Source organism: Harpegnathos saltator, unplaced genomic scaffold (genome assembly GCF_003227715.2).
Source record: "Harpegnathos saltator strain DR-91 unplaced genomic scaffold, Hsal_v8.6 scaffold434, whole genome shotgun sequence".
Taxonomy (NCBI): domain Eukaryota; kingdom Metazoa; phylum Arthropoda; class Insecta; order Hymenoptera; family Formicidae; genus Harpegnathos; species Harpegnathos saltator.
This window is the reverse complement of record NW_020230244.1, coordinates 42,391-57,127: the sequence shown is the minus strand read 5'-3', so window position 1 is coordinate 57,127 and position 14,737 is coordinate 42,391. Positions and strand designations below refer to the sequence as shown.

Sequence of the window (14,737 nt, the reverse complement as noted above, 5' to 3'; positions counted from 1 at the left end):
GCTCAATTGCGTGCGCCTCGCGCGCCTTGCGGGTCGAATCGTCGCGCGTTTCCGCCGTGCAAAAAGATCACGTGTAAATGCGCACGGGAAGGATGACTCGCGATCCTCTGTGCGTCGATAACGATATGTGCGTCGATCGACGGAGAAAGAGAAAGAGAGAGAGAGAGAGAGAGAGAGAGCCAATCGCAATGTACCTGTATCCGCAGGTGCAGCAATACGGCAGTCCCTACGACCCCTACTCATCGTGCAGTCCGCGATTGCAGTCGACCGCGTACACGTCCACATCGGCGACCGGGACCGGGAATGCAGCGAACACGGGCGGTCTCCACCAGGAGGCAACGACGGTCTACGTCGCCGGCGATGCCCTGCCGCCGCTCGCATCGTCGAGCTCGTCCTCGTTGTCCACCACGACCGCTTCGTACACGAGGTACGAGGTTGTGCCGAGCTCATACGCTACGACACACGCGATACGCTCGTCATCGAGCAGCAGCAAAGTGCTGACCGTTGATCTTCCCAGCCCCGATTCCGGTATAGGCGCCGACGCGGTCACACCCAGGCAGGACCATCATCCACCCACGGCGCTTCATCAGGTGAGTGCCGAGCGCGCGACTCGCGCGACTTTCTCTCTTGGCCGATACGTCATTGGACGGTACGCCACGGTTACGAAAAGAAAAAAGAAAGAGAACCGTGCCTCTGCCACGAGCGTGTTTTCCGAATGCGCTTATGAGCGACATAGTCGTCGAGCATGATGTGGTTTCCACCTCGCAGTAAGCGGAGACTCCTCGGGAATCGCGACGAAGTGTAATTCGCTTTTAAGTCGCACGGAGGATATCGCGAGCTGAAGTGTTACCGATGGTGAGAAGCTACGATGAGAAACAGTCCGCGGCAACGTTCGCTGGTATCCCGATAACGCCAGCGTTTGATGCAAATTCGAATCACCGAGAGGAGCGTTCGAGGCGAGACGAAACAAGCTCGCGATAACTCTCACGCTTTACATACGGCGCATAACATTCCGTCAAGTCGCATTAAGAAAAAAGGAAAAAAAAGGAAGAAAGCACCGGCCGAACGTAACTCGGCCGGCGCGCTCGTAAAAGGCTCGCGTCTATATAAATTGCAATCAACGGCAACGAACGTCAGATAGCGAGGCGATAGAAACAGGATCGCGGCTATCACGTCACCGCGAGATCGAACTGAGGCAGGGAGAGACCGCGGGGAGAATTATGAGGAGAGATGCGCGGAGAGAAATGTTTACCGCGAGCGGAGACGCCGGCTACTGAGATACGCGGCGAGCACGACGGCGTCATTAATCGTCCGGGAAAAAGCGCGCGCGCCCGGCGGAGCGCGCGCGCGTGGCGAGGAGAGCCGCAGAAACGATCGCGAGGGGTCCGGCGTATAACGCGACCGGTGGTATAACCGTAGCTCAATCACGGTTGCTGCTGCTGCTGCTGCTGCTGCTGCTGCTGAACGCCGCGCGTCACGGTAAACGGCATCATCCGCCTCTCTCTTGCGCGCGCGATCATTTTCAATTCGATCACCCGTACGTACGTATGTACAAATGACTTCGCCCACGGCGCCGTAACAGGACGCGACGCAATTAATTTCGCGGCGCGATATCGTAAATATCATTCGTTAACGCTCGACTCGCCGCTCTCAAAGGACACTTTCGCGCGATTAATGCACAGGGTGTTAACCGTTAGATCCTGTTGCTCGCTCGCGACTGGACTCGTACGATATCGGTTCGTTGCCAGCCGAGCGCGCTACGCTATCGTTTTCGACGCGATTTGTCAGACGAGTGCTTTCGTCCACCACCACGACGACGACGACGACGACGACGACGACGACGACGACGACGACGACGACGACGACGCCGACGGCGGCGGCCTCGCCGAGAAAGAAAGAAGGAGAGAGCCCGGACTCTTCGGGCGCGATTAATTTCTCCGTGCTCTTGCACGCATGGAACGCACGGTATTATGCGCGTAAATCGCCGTAATACCGATGCGTCGAATGCGTAATGCGACGACGGCGACCGGCGATCCCGTGGTTTCCCGTGGCGATTTGTCGCCCGACTCTTTCACGTTGCCGTTACAGTTAGACCGACGCGATAAATTCGGACGCTAATGCCACGTATCGCGACGCGTAACGCACTCGCGGCGGGAGCGATTATGGTATCGCGGATATTACGATCACGGGGAGCGCGAAATTCAACCGTGTGGCGGGGTAGAAAAAAAAGCGAACCCGTTCCTCCGGTCTGCGGGCCGTGATATCCGGTCGTGTTTGTTAGAAGCAATGCCTCCACGAGACATTCCTTAATATAGACGCGTATCCCCGCCGGCGTGGCGATCCTGTTATCAAGCCACTTTTGCGCTTAAACGTCGACAAATGGAGATGTTAATAGTCACAGCGAACTCCGTTTACATGATAAAATGCGCGCCGCCGCGCGCAATGGGACGGCTCTCGCGTAATAAAAACGAACGGGCGTTAAATTCTTACATTCATTACGCGGACATTCCTACACAGCCGCGCTCGCGCGGTACCCTCACCGGAGGAGAGAGAGAGAGAGAGAGAGAGAGAGAGAGAGAGAGATCTTAGCAGTCTTTTCGGTTCCTTCGGTTTTTCGTCCGCGAGTCCAAGCGAAGCAACTCATTCGAGAAGACTAAGTGACGATGCAGCCCATATCGTGCCGGGTCGCGTCCGTCGCCACGATTTTCATTATGACACGGACGATTCGTCACGTAGCCGTTGGATATCGTCCACTTCCGGCCGCATTAATCGCGCCAACGGTCGCGAGAGTAAGCCATTAGCATTGCACGCAGTCTCGGCGTTACGAATTAGAAAGCACGCGTCCGTTCTGCTCCGCTTGCACGCGGCAGAGGAACTCGAGTAAAATCGCCGAAGCCTCGCGCGTGCGCGCGCCGATTTGTCGCGGACGTACCGAGCGTGTAAATTGCGCCGCTTGAAGATCGCGTACCCGATGTCGTCTGGTCTGTCGATCTCTGCCCGGCATCCGTTCGTCGTGCGCATGCAATTAGACTGTCGAAGTCGAAAACTCGGGTAACATTAGCCGACGGAATTTCTCCAGCGACGTTCACGCTGCGAGTTATCTCGCGCTTTCCACCGAGACGGTTTCCGCGACGTTCCAGCCTCTAAATCGTCGATTATGAACGCGTGACGTGAACGACGGAAAAACGAAGTCGTTAAGCTGCTCGTAAAGTTCGCGGTGCGCGTTGCGAGAGTGGCGAGCAGTCTCGTTGCGCTACCGAGGCGCACGCTTCGCGTGTGTCTACGCGTGCCTGCGATATCGTATGCGCAGAACGCGTATCGTATTCTAACCGGACTCCCGACTTTTAGCTGATAGTCGCTTTAGCGGCTCTTACGCTTATATTTAGATATTAAATATTTATTTCTCCATGCTCTCTCTCCCTTGCCTTGCTTCTCTGTTTCTCTCTCTCTCTCTCTCTCTCTCTCTCTCTCTCTCTCTCTCTCTCTCTCTCTCTCTCTCTCTCTCTCTCTCTCTCTCTCCTCCCCTCTCACTTATCCCGATGTGCACATGATAGTTTTGTGCGTTCGTGTCGGCGATATACCGCGGCTCGAATTTCTCGCGAAACGTTGACTCCATCACTGGGTGCCGGAGTGACGTCTCTATTAGAACGGTTGTGTAGCACGATTACGGGAGAAAGAAAGGGAGGGGCGGGGGGGGGAGGACGTGATAAGTTTAAATAAATCACTGGCGAATCGTACGAGTCAAATCGCTCGCTCGTTCGTATCGTAAAATCGTAAAGACGTCGAAGCTTCTCGGAGTTAATTGGAAAATCGCGAGAACCAAGTCGCGAATGAGAAAAGAAGGAGCATGACGAAAGCGGTCGGCCGATCGGGTGTACTCGCGTTGAGACGATCGATCGGTCTTGAAATATCAGAAAATTAACAATTAACAGATGACACGCGACTTTCGTGCTCATTATATCTCGCAGCGCTCGAAGAATTCCAAAAGGACGAAGCGGAGCTCCCCTGCTCGGCGAGGAGGAGGTAGTACGGCGGATTCAGTGGCTCGAGAACTATGCAGGAAAGAAGTCGCCGTACTTACTTCTCTTCTCCTCGTGTTATTTTTTTTTTTCTTCCTTTTCGCGTCGAAATGACACGGAGAGTTGAGGCAACAAGCTGCGGCAACCGCGTTGCATTGAAAAATAACTGCAGGCGACGCGTAATCGCATGAAGACATATGAGGGAATAGGTCGTTTGGCAAGCCGCTTATTAACAGCCACGGTTGGAAGCGCGTGTGCGGGTTGTGCGGTTGATTTTACGAGACCACAAAGCTCCTATTCTCTCATCTTCTTCTTCTTCTTCTTCTTCTTCTTCTTCTTCTTTCGCCGGCTTCGGCGTGGCACACATATGCGCTCGCTCGCGGTGAAAATGTATAGCACCACGTGTGAGAACCCGAAAATCTTCTTTATCCCGCGGACTTTTCTCCCGCTTCTAAACTTTGTTTACGACGCGCGGCATCATCGGCGGAGAGGCGAGAGAAAGATCCGGGCGGACGGTACATCGGCACGTAGTCACGTGAAGTCGCGTGTTCGCGCGCGGTTAATCATCCATCGGTCCGATGATCCTCTTAATCATGCGGCTCGTAATTTATCGGGCAATGCGCTCGAGAAATTAAAAAATATAATGAAATGCATTGATATGCAAAATAGGAACGCGAACGTGCGCGGATATTGGAGTCGCCGAGGCGTACATGCATGCGTACGAAAGAAACGGTATCGGTAAATAATTACGTCTCGTTACCAGCTTTTTTAAATACTAATTACGCCGTAATCAGTGAGCATTTGAATCGCCGAGACCGTGTGCGACTTCGCGTCGCGACGCGCGCGCGCACACGCACGTACACACAAGCGCGTTTTATCGCGCGGCGACCGGAAAAGAGAGGACAACTATCACACGGTCTTCTCGACTGCGACGAGCACGCACGTTCTCCCGTACCGCGGCTGCTCAAAAGTCAAAATTGTCGTGCACTATCATTACATCTCGTGCAACTTTCTCCGCGAAGGAAGAAATTCGCTGAAATGTTACCGGTTGATAATTCAGCGAGTTACGCGAGCCATCGGTCGCCTCCGACTCGACCGTTCAGGTAAGTTTTACGACGTGAGAAGTCAATTTCAGGAATCGGGAGGTACGTCGGAACGCTGCGTGCTATGGAAACTAGCTCGACCGAAATTACATAACGGCCGTGCGAGTTTGCAACTTTGCATGTGTACATTTCGTTTAGAGGCGACCGACAATAATAATTAGCTTCTCTTTTCCCCCGCTGTACACGTCGCAAGATTCGGCCTGTACGTTTCGCCTGTCAGTCGAGTGAGAGATTGTCCGACGAGATTCTCTTATTTTCCAGTCCTCGTTCGACTACACGGAACTATGCTCCGGCGGGACGACAGCCGGAGCGGCGGTGGTCCTCGAGAGCGGCGCCGTGATACACCACCAACCCCTACAGCTACAGCTGCAACAGAATCACGCGCAGGCACAGGTGCAACGAAGCGGTCTCGTGTCCGCAGGTGCGACGAATCCCAATCCGAATCCAAACCCGCCGAGGTCGCGGCCTTGGCACGATTTCGGCAGACAGAACGACGCCGACAAGATCCAGATACCGAAAATGTAAGTAAAAAAGTAGAGAAAAACGCGGGTCGACCTTTCGCCGAGGAAAAGCACGTGAAACGTGCTCGACCGTGAGAAGTGTCTCTTCATTTCGTCGGCTTCGATGATGTCGAAGTGTCTCGCGCTGAAATATTAGGGATAAGAAGAAACGTACCGCGTGCCGGTGAGATTTGCGCGACTGAGCACTCGCGCAATCCTCGCGTGTGGCGTAATGACGCGTGCGTCGTCGTAATAAATTACGATAGGTATAATAAACGTGCGTTCTAATACAATGCTCAAGCCAATGCTCAAGTTTGCCGGTCGGGTGGGTAGACGGCCTGGAAGATAGATCTGCACCGCGCGATTGATAGATAGATCTGCCTTATTACATAGAAGGAGCGGAAGGGAAGCGATAAAAGAGTTAATAACTCGCGCCGCCCAGGGCGAGCAGTCGCGCGAGTTCTCCCAACGCTCTAGCTGATTGTCTGATCGCGCGTGACGTACGAAAATCGCGTTTTTTCTTTCGCCCCTCTTCTTTATCTTTTCCCCAATATTCGCACGACCAAAAAATCGTAACAATTCTTGCAGTAGCGTTAATTGTTTCCAATTCGAAGAGATGTTCCGCTCATAATTGATTCGTGTAATAATAATAATAATAATAATAATAATAAACTAATAATGATAAATAATAATAATTAACAACGAGGTGCGGAGTTTGAAGTGTCGGCGTAGGCGCACGCAGCCGACACTATTTGCTTCCTGTGTCAACGCTCTTGGATTTCTTCTGAGAACGATGTCGCTGCAAATGGACTCGTGGACGCTGCCACTTCCATTTCGCGAAACTAATATCTCCGCGCTGGACTTATGTTACAAGAAGTACTTCCTGTACTCCCCCCGTCTTTTGCGTTCCCTTCATTTCCTCCGCGTTTCTTCACATCCTCCTGTCGTCCTCGCTCAGTCTTCTACTTCCCTCTCTGCATCTCTCTGTCTGCGTCTCTCTTCCTCGGCGATCTCTGCCCGCTTCCCGTTTCGTTCCATCCACCGTTCGTAATTTGTTACTCCCATTATTAGACCAGCCGGCCGTGCGATCAGCAGCTCTGAAAATCTCTCTCGTTCGCCTCCGCGTGCGAGCGAACCCACCAACGCGGAATGAACAATGATGTTAAAGTTATTAAGTCGCGCGCGGGGCCGGCTCCTCCGTCCGGTCAGGAGCGGACAAGCAAGCGCCTCGGGATCGCGCCTGGACCGGGCTGAAAAATCGCGTGCGCGTCCGCCAACTCGCCGCGTGAAATCGAAATGTCAGGAAAGGTAGCCGCTTCTCTCTTTGCCCATCCTCCCCCCCCCCCCTCTCTCTCTCTCTCTCTCTCTCTCTCTCTCTCTCACTCTCACTCATCTCGACGACTCGGGACCGTTCTTTTTCGCGCGCACTCGTCTACGGCGGGAGCGACGGCAAAGACAGACGGACGGCAAGTAAGACGGAGAGAAAGAGAGAGGATTCTCGAGACCCGCGCGCGCGGTAGTCGCGCGTAACCCACACGGGGAGTTGTAACAAGGTATACAGCGGGTAGGCGGCGGCTGTGCAACGGGAGCGAGTAGCAGAGGCGCACAGGAGGGCGTTCACCCGCCACGGTCAGTTATCGCCTCGACTCGCCGGGCACACCGTCGCCGCCGTCGCCCTCTCCGCCTGACAAAAGAAAAGGGAAAAAAGGAAAGGGGCGATGGAGGAGAAAAAAACAAAGGGGAAACGAAGCATACGGGTATCACGCCGCGAATACGAAAGCGTCGGCTTGTAACGCGCGCGCGGAGATAGAGATAATAGGGCGTTCTCTCGCGGCGACGCGATAATATCGCGCGGAAAGTTCGCCGACGGTAGCCGACCGGCCGCGGAACGGCGAGGAACGGGCGGCGTGATTAGCGATTTTCCTCGATCGCGGCGACCGACCGTTTTGCTCCCGTTTCCCGCGCGCGTCGTGCGCGTCGTTTTGTCTCCCCGCGTTATATCCGCCATCTCACTCATTCTTTCTCTCCCTCCCTCCCTCCCTCTCTCTCTCTCTCTCTCTCTCTCTCTCTCTCTATCTCTCTATCTCTATCTCTCTCTCTCTCTCTCTCTATCTCTCTATATCTCTCTGTCTCTCTCCGCCGGTCTCGGGTTATGGGCGTTCATTTTTCATGAGGTATCGGCGGCCGCTCGCTCTCGCCTGCCCACTTGCCTACCTGCCTGCTTCAGCCGGAGTCGAGGCGGAGATAAGCCCGATTAGAAGCGCGATTTTCCCTGAGCGAGGAGGTTGATGCGAGGTCCCGATACCGTCCGTCGGCGTTGCTCCTTTTTCCACCAGGGCGCTCCCGCAACGCGCGTCTCCAGCTTTCCCGGATTCCAGCCACACGAGTCTTTCGTTATCGCTCGCAATTAACCGCTCGAATATTCATATCCGACGGACTCGCTTCTTCCTCCAGAGGCGGCGGCGACCTGAGGCGGCGCTCTGATCGATAAGCGTTTTTCCGCAATTTTCCCCGAAGAACTCGAGCCTTCGCTGCATGCCCGTCAACGACTTCCTTTTTACTACACTCAGGCGCTTCCGCGATTTTTAGCACTTACTTGTCGTGTTTCCAGTTCTTCCGGCGCGCGACCCTCGTTATTCCTCGCGATTAGCCGCTTGAATATTCATACTTAGCCGTGTTTATATTTTCCTCCTACGGCAAGCTTCCTAATATACGTATATCCTAATAAACCTTTGCCATGAGATACTCGCGCGTCGCTTCTTTTTCCGCCGTGAGATACGATCATCGCCTTCATTCCGAGCTGCGATTGTGCATGTCGCTGGAAGATCGATCGATGATTACGCGATGATTACGGCGGCGCGTTAATCGAGGCTAATCGGACATTCGTTCGCAAGCTGATAATCACGGAGTCGAATAGACGCGCCTTCTCGGACAAGCAGCGAAGAACAGCGTACGCTGCGTATAATAAACGTGAGGAGGCTGCGACTTGAAATGCACGTTTTTGCGCGCGCGCGAGTTGTCGCGAACTCGCGGCTATGTAATCCACGCTTCATTTGGGCAACCTTGTGTGTCGTCTCTCTTAGTTTCTCGGCCTACGGATTTAAGTACCATCTGGAGTCGCCAATCAGCACGTCGCAGCGACGCGAGGACGACAGAATAACGTACATCAACAAGGGCCAATTCTACGGGATCACGTTGGACTACGTGGCCGATCCTGACAAGCCACTCCTCAAGGCAGGTCAGACAGTCAAGGTAAGAACAAAAAGGATAATTACACCGTTTGCATAACGGTATTAGTAGAATGAAGCGGACACACTGCGCGAAGGACAGACGTTCGTGATTGGAAGATCGCGAGAGCGGTAATAGATTAACACGCGTCGTGAGCTTAGCGCGAGCGCGCGACGGGCTTTAATCGCCGTGGAATTTACTGTAACGCGGATACCGAGTGGCGATGCGACTCAACGGTGTGTAACTTCCCGAGAAAGCGCGATTCCCCCCCCCCTCCCCCTCCCCCCCGTCTCGTAACGCTCGTCCGTTCTCGCGCGATAAAAAGATCCGTATCTTCGCCGCGCTGCGCTCTCCGTGAATTGACTTCGTGTTCGCGTTCGCGTTCGCGACACTGTTCGTCGTTCGCGATCCACCATCTACGCTCGCGGTCGAGCGGCGTCTCGAGTTTCGCGGAGGTTCCCGTTCTTACCGTTGTCGCTCCCCGCGACTTTATTCACCGCGGCTTTCGCAGCAACGAAATGATCTCGCGGAGATGAGACAGGGACGATGCGATGCGCGTGTCGAAAGAAGGAGTCAGACGGGGTCGTTTGTTCTCGCGGCTCTAATTGGCAGTCGGTGCGCGCGCGCGCTCCGTTAGCAATTTCCATTCTGATAAAGGTGGCGATTCTTTTTCCGCCGTACGCGCGACGAGTTACGACTTCCTCGTTAATTGCTAATCGAGCGTCAGGGCGTGTGGCGATTCGAACGGTATATTCGCGTCTCTCGCGGCCGAGCCCGAGGGAGATCGGTAAGTAAGTGTAACCGCGTAACGCGAGCCTCTTATTCACGGATCTCTCTCTCTCTCTCTCTCTCTCTCTCTTTCGTGCGCGTACGCTCTCTCTCCCTCGCTGTCTCTGCTTCCCTTCATTGCGCGCCCATATTTCCTCCGGTACGTCGTGCAGTTCTTCGCCCATTCACCCGAATCACGAAAAATCCTTCCTCCGTCTCGGCGTTCACCCGCTCGCCGCTCGCGGCGAAACGCATACGCCCGCGTGTATCCGCTCGAGCGTGCGTCTGTCGCGGCCGATGTGCGTCTCCGTATCGCTGCACACAGCGATATCGTCGATCCAGCCGAACGGAAGCGCAAAAGTCAACTCTGTAGAGTCTGCGCGGGAACGGATCGAGTGCGCGCGAAACTTCAATGCGAGAGCTCGACGCGAATGCGGCGAATCTCTCCTCTATCTCCTATGTTTATCTTTATCTCTGCGGGGATTCCGCGAACGTGACTGGTGGATCGGAATAATCTGTGAATAACAACAAAGCAAATAAAACAAAGCCAACGTCCATTATCCCGTCGTGTGACTAATGACGATTTGTTTGCTTTGCGCAGAGTGTGGTAATGCTGATGTTTCGCGAGGAGAAGAGCCCGGAGGATGAGATCAAAGCCTGGCAGTTCTGGCACGGCAGACAGCACTCCGTTAAGCAACGGATTCTCGACGCTGGTGAGATAATAAGGGATTTAATCGCGCTCGCGGACAAATAACAGCTAGACTCTCCGCTCGTTTCGCTAACAATACACGTAGACGTATATAATTCGCGGTGGACACGATCGATTAGGTTCCCGAGTCGCTCGTGTTCCTCCTCTTTTCTTAATCTCTCTGCGCAAGCTGCCTCATCCGCAACGGAAGGAACGACGGAGGTAAGATCGTATCGCGCGCATCGTACGCGCGCGTCCCGTTATTTGGATATTCTATTTGAAACCGTATAGCCCGGGTAGAGCCCGGCTACTTCATATTCGCCGGCATGATCCGCGAGTCTCACAGTCACGTCCGTTGTGTGTTACAGACACAAAGAACAGCGTCGGCCTGACAGGCTGCATAGAGGAAGTTGCGCACAATGCGATTGCCGTTTACTGGAACCCACACGAATCGTCGGCGAAGGTAGGTAAGAACGCCGGAAATGTCGATTCACGTTACCTCCTCTCGGCGCGATACGCCATACTCCACCTCTGAATATATCCTGCGCCTGTATCGCCGCGCTTAATCTCGCGCTCCGCGCGCAAATCGTATCGCCCGGTCAGCAGCGCGCAGCTCGCGTTTGCGTTCGCGTTCGTTCGCGAACTGCACCATTTAACAGATACGTTTAATAAAGCAATTCCCGCACGTCGCCGCTGTACCTGTCCGATTTCTGCGCAGATAAACGTGGCAGTACAGTGTCTCAGCACTGATTTCTCGAGTCAGAAAGGCGTGAAAGGTCTGCCGTTGCATATACAGATCGACACGTACGAGGAACCACCGCCCCACACGCACACTTACACCCCGCCATCCCATCGCGGCTACTGTCAAATTAAGGTCTTCTGCGATAAGGTAACCTCTCTTGTTCATTAAAACATACGTTTTTATCTCTCTTTCTCTCTCTCTCTCTCTCTCTCTCTCGCTCTCGCGCGCTCTTTCTTTCTCTTCATCTCTATTTCTTTTTTTTTATCTGACGGTCGCGCTTCTGTTATAAATAACGCGATCGCTTCCTGATCACAACGCGATCGCTGAAATTAAGTTGAGAGATGACGTTGCTCGCCAGGGAGCGGAGAGGAAGACTCGCGACGAGGAGAGACGCGCTGCTAAGAGAAAGATGTCGGCGACCGGCAGAAAAAAGCTCGACGAGCTTTATCACTCCGTCACGGAGCGCAGCGAGTTTTACTCCATGGTCGACCTGCACAAACCGCCGGTGCTGTTCTCGCCGCCAGCCGAGCACGCCATCGACAAGGTAATCATCCACTTTTTTTCATGCGCTCGACTCGAAGCGCGCAAAGATTGTCGTCCGTAAGAACCCGCCTGGTTCTCACGGAAGCGTAGACCAGGAACATGATTAAAGGCCAGTTAATTAATTAAGCAGCAATATTGAGCTCGATAAACGCATGGAAAAGAAGGATTTCCTCGTTACGGGTGGTACCACGTAAAGGATGGATTTTTTTCTTTCTAATGTTTTACATTCACTTACATAACGCGCCGCAAAGAGTCTACGGATCGACGAGAGTTCTCTCTTTTTTGGTTTCTTCGAGCGAAGCGTCGTGTCGAAGTGCCTCAGCATGCATTAACCAACTAATCGGCGAGAAAGAGACTGACCTCGCAAAAATCGAACAACATCCACAATCCTCTGCTCTCACCTCCGCCAACACCCTGCACTAACTGTAACTCTCGTATCGCAAAGTAACGACATGGGCTTTCTTTCGCGAGAAAACAGCCTTTCGAATTTTGCATTCAACAGATCGAACTGTAGCATCCCACTTTTTATCTCGCTATTTTGTCTCATAAAAACTTGTAGAACCGTGAATCGTAGTGTCGTGATTGTTGTTGCCTGTAACGATTATTGTCATATTGATGTTTTACTGTAAAAACAAAGTTGCACCCCCGTTTGCAAATCCTTCCTCTTGCTGTCTCCCCTCGATATCTACAGACGATAGTATCGCTCGACATTGCGTCTTTTTCTGGAAAAATACATTTACCATTGCACAGTAGTTTTTTTGTTTCCCAACTCAAAATTCGAAAGGACCGCGGCTCGTCGTCGTCGTCGTCGTCGTCGTCGTCGTCGTCGTCGTCGTCGTCGTCGTCGTCGCGGCTCGAGCGAGAAGGCACAGTGGAATAAACCTTGTTCTTCTCCCACGACAGTTCTCGACGATGGAGTTGTCGGGCTTCTACGGTGGTGGCGGCGGCGGGGGCGGGGGTGATACCGACACCTCATCTCTCAGTAACGGTGAAGGTGGAGGATTGAAGGCGGGGAGTAGCAGCCCCTATCCGGCATGCGGCAGACCCAGCTTGCCGGCCCTCAAGTTCCACAACCACTTTCCGCCCGACAATCTCAGTAATCTGCACGACAAGAAGGACTCGTTGCTGATGCAGGTGCAGGAGCTGCAAGGCTCGGTGCTGCAAGGAGTGCAACAGACTGGTCTCACGGGCACGGTGGTGTCTAGCGTCGGCAATCGACTGCATCTGCAACAGCAGACCCCGCACATGCGCCCCGCTGACTCTGAAGAGCGCGTCATGTTGTACGTGCGTCAGGAGTCGGAGGACGTCTATACGCCACTGCACGTCACGCCGCCGACGGTCCAAGGGCTGCTCAATGCTGTAAGAAACACCCTAAGGATCTCTTTCGTACCGTCAACACACATCGACACCCGCGATCGACACCCGCGCTCGGACTTTCGCGACTCGCCTATAACGAGTTTTCGTTTCCGACCTTCGCGGCTGCAACTGCAAGAGTTCGTGCCTCGTGCTCGACACCCTTGCGCCCACACCTCGGGTCTGCTCACGTCCTCGAGAGGATATCGAGAGTTAAACGGAATCGACGGAGCAGCTCCGTTCTCGCGATGCAACGTCGTGAGCCATTGACGCCCGCGGTGCGTAGTAAATTATCGATGTTCACTGGGAATCGTGGGATAATACAACTAACTCCGGGGCGAGGTATAAATATCGTAGATATACGCACTGCGAGCGCGCCGAGAGGAAGGGGGAACACACACACACACACACTTTCGACAACTTTGTATCTCGGCCTGAACGTCAACACACTTGTCGCGCACCGGCCGAGGCAGAGGCAGAGGCAGAGGCAGAGATAAAGTAACATTCCGTAACGAGCCCGTTGCTACTGCCGCGCGCGAGTGGAAATGGAAAATGGAAATTGTCCTGGCAATTTCCATACCGCGACCGATAATCATCCGTGCGCGTCGCGCGGCGGTAGCTGTAACTTTTTCATGCAAAACGCACAACCGTGGGCGTGTTAATGGTTAATAATAAATTAATCCGCGATTACGCAGTCGCTCGACCCGGCGAGACTTACTCTAGAAAAAGAACACGACCAGCGAGATAATACAATGCGCCGCCCATTTCTATCGACCGATATGCTTCCTGTAGCCGCTAGCTGCAGGTAAATACTTCCACGCTTAATAAAGTCACGCCGGAAGGTAATTGACTGTCCGTTTCAATTTCAATCGGCACCGGTAAGGCTTCGCGCTTATTGAATCGCATTCGATTCGATTCGACTCGATTCGATTCGATTCTACGACAACGATGCGCGTGGAAATAATGCTGGAGAGAGATATATATGTTGCAAACAAACATATATATATATATATATCAACACATATATATATATATCAACATATATATATATATATATATGTATGTATGTATAGTCCGACGAGAGTATATTACCAATGCATGTAAAAGCATACTGCGCCATTATTAATACCCGTTCGCACTGGTTCCACTTGCTAATTAATATTAATGCGCATGCATCACTGTCTACTGTCCAAGATCCTCATTAATATAATATCGAAAGTGCAAGACGTACGATCATATTACCCCTCCTGCCGCGAATGTGTGCGAGACTGTCGACAACTTGTCGAACGTGACGTAAGAGTGTAAGACTGTTACACCGATCAGAACCGGCGGAAGAAAAAAGTGGAAAGAAACACCTCTCTCACTCTTCCCCCCCCCCCCTCTCTCTCTCTCTCTCTCTCTCCTCTCTCTCTCTCTCTCTCTCTCTCTCTCTCTCTCTCTCTCTCTCTCTCTCTCTCTCTCTCTCTCTCGATCTGTCTTTTTTTCTTCTTTTCTTTCTCTTGTAACAGTCTGTTTTCTCTTCTTCATCGTGTATCTACACGTACCACGGATGGATCTCTCGCTCCTCTCTTGATCGAGATAATCGATTCTAAGCTGTCCACGCGTTTTGCATCGACGTGTGTCATGAATATTCTTTATTTCTATTTTACAATTTCTTTGCCGTTATATCTTCTACTTATCTTGTCTGTTGCATCCTTCGCTCCGTCTTTGTTTCCTCCTCTTTACTTCTTTCTCTCTCTCTCTCTCTCTCTCTCCCTCTCTCTCTCTCTCTCTCTCTCGCTCCCTCTCTCTCT

At 52.9% G+C, this 14,737-nt stretch overlaps 1 protein-coding gene across 1 annotated transcript in view; it reads left to right on the top strand.

Annotated features, from left to right (window-relative positions):
• The window catches only part of grh (grainy head), a 114,524-nt gene that overhangs the window by 95,601 nt on the left and 4,186 nt on the right, over positions 1-14,737 (top strand). The window contains exons 5-12 of the mRNA XM_025301623.1: positions 207-590; positions 5,384-5,643; positions 8,706-8,874; positions 10,220-10,331; positions 10,675-10,769; positions 11,025-11,195; positions 11,407-11,592; positions 12,495-12,950. Coding sequence (XP_025157408.1) covers positions 207-590; positions 5,384-5,643; positions 8,706-8,874; positions 10,220-10,331; positions 10,675-10,769; positions 11,025-11,195; positions 11,407-11,592; positions 12,495-12,950 — 1,833 coding nt within the window. The remainder of the gene's footprint in view (positions 1-206; positions 591-5,383; positions 5,644-8,705; positions 8,875-10,219; positions 10,332-10,674; positions 10,770-11,024; positions 11,196-11,406; positions 11,593-12,494; positions 12,951-14,737) is intronic.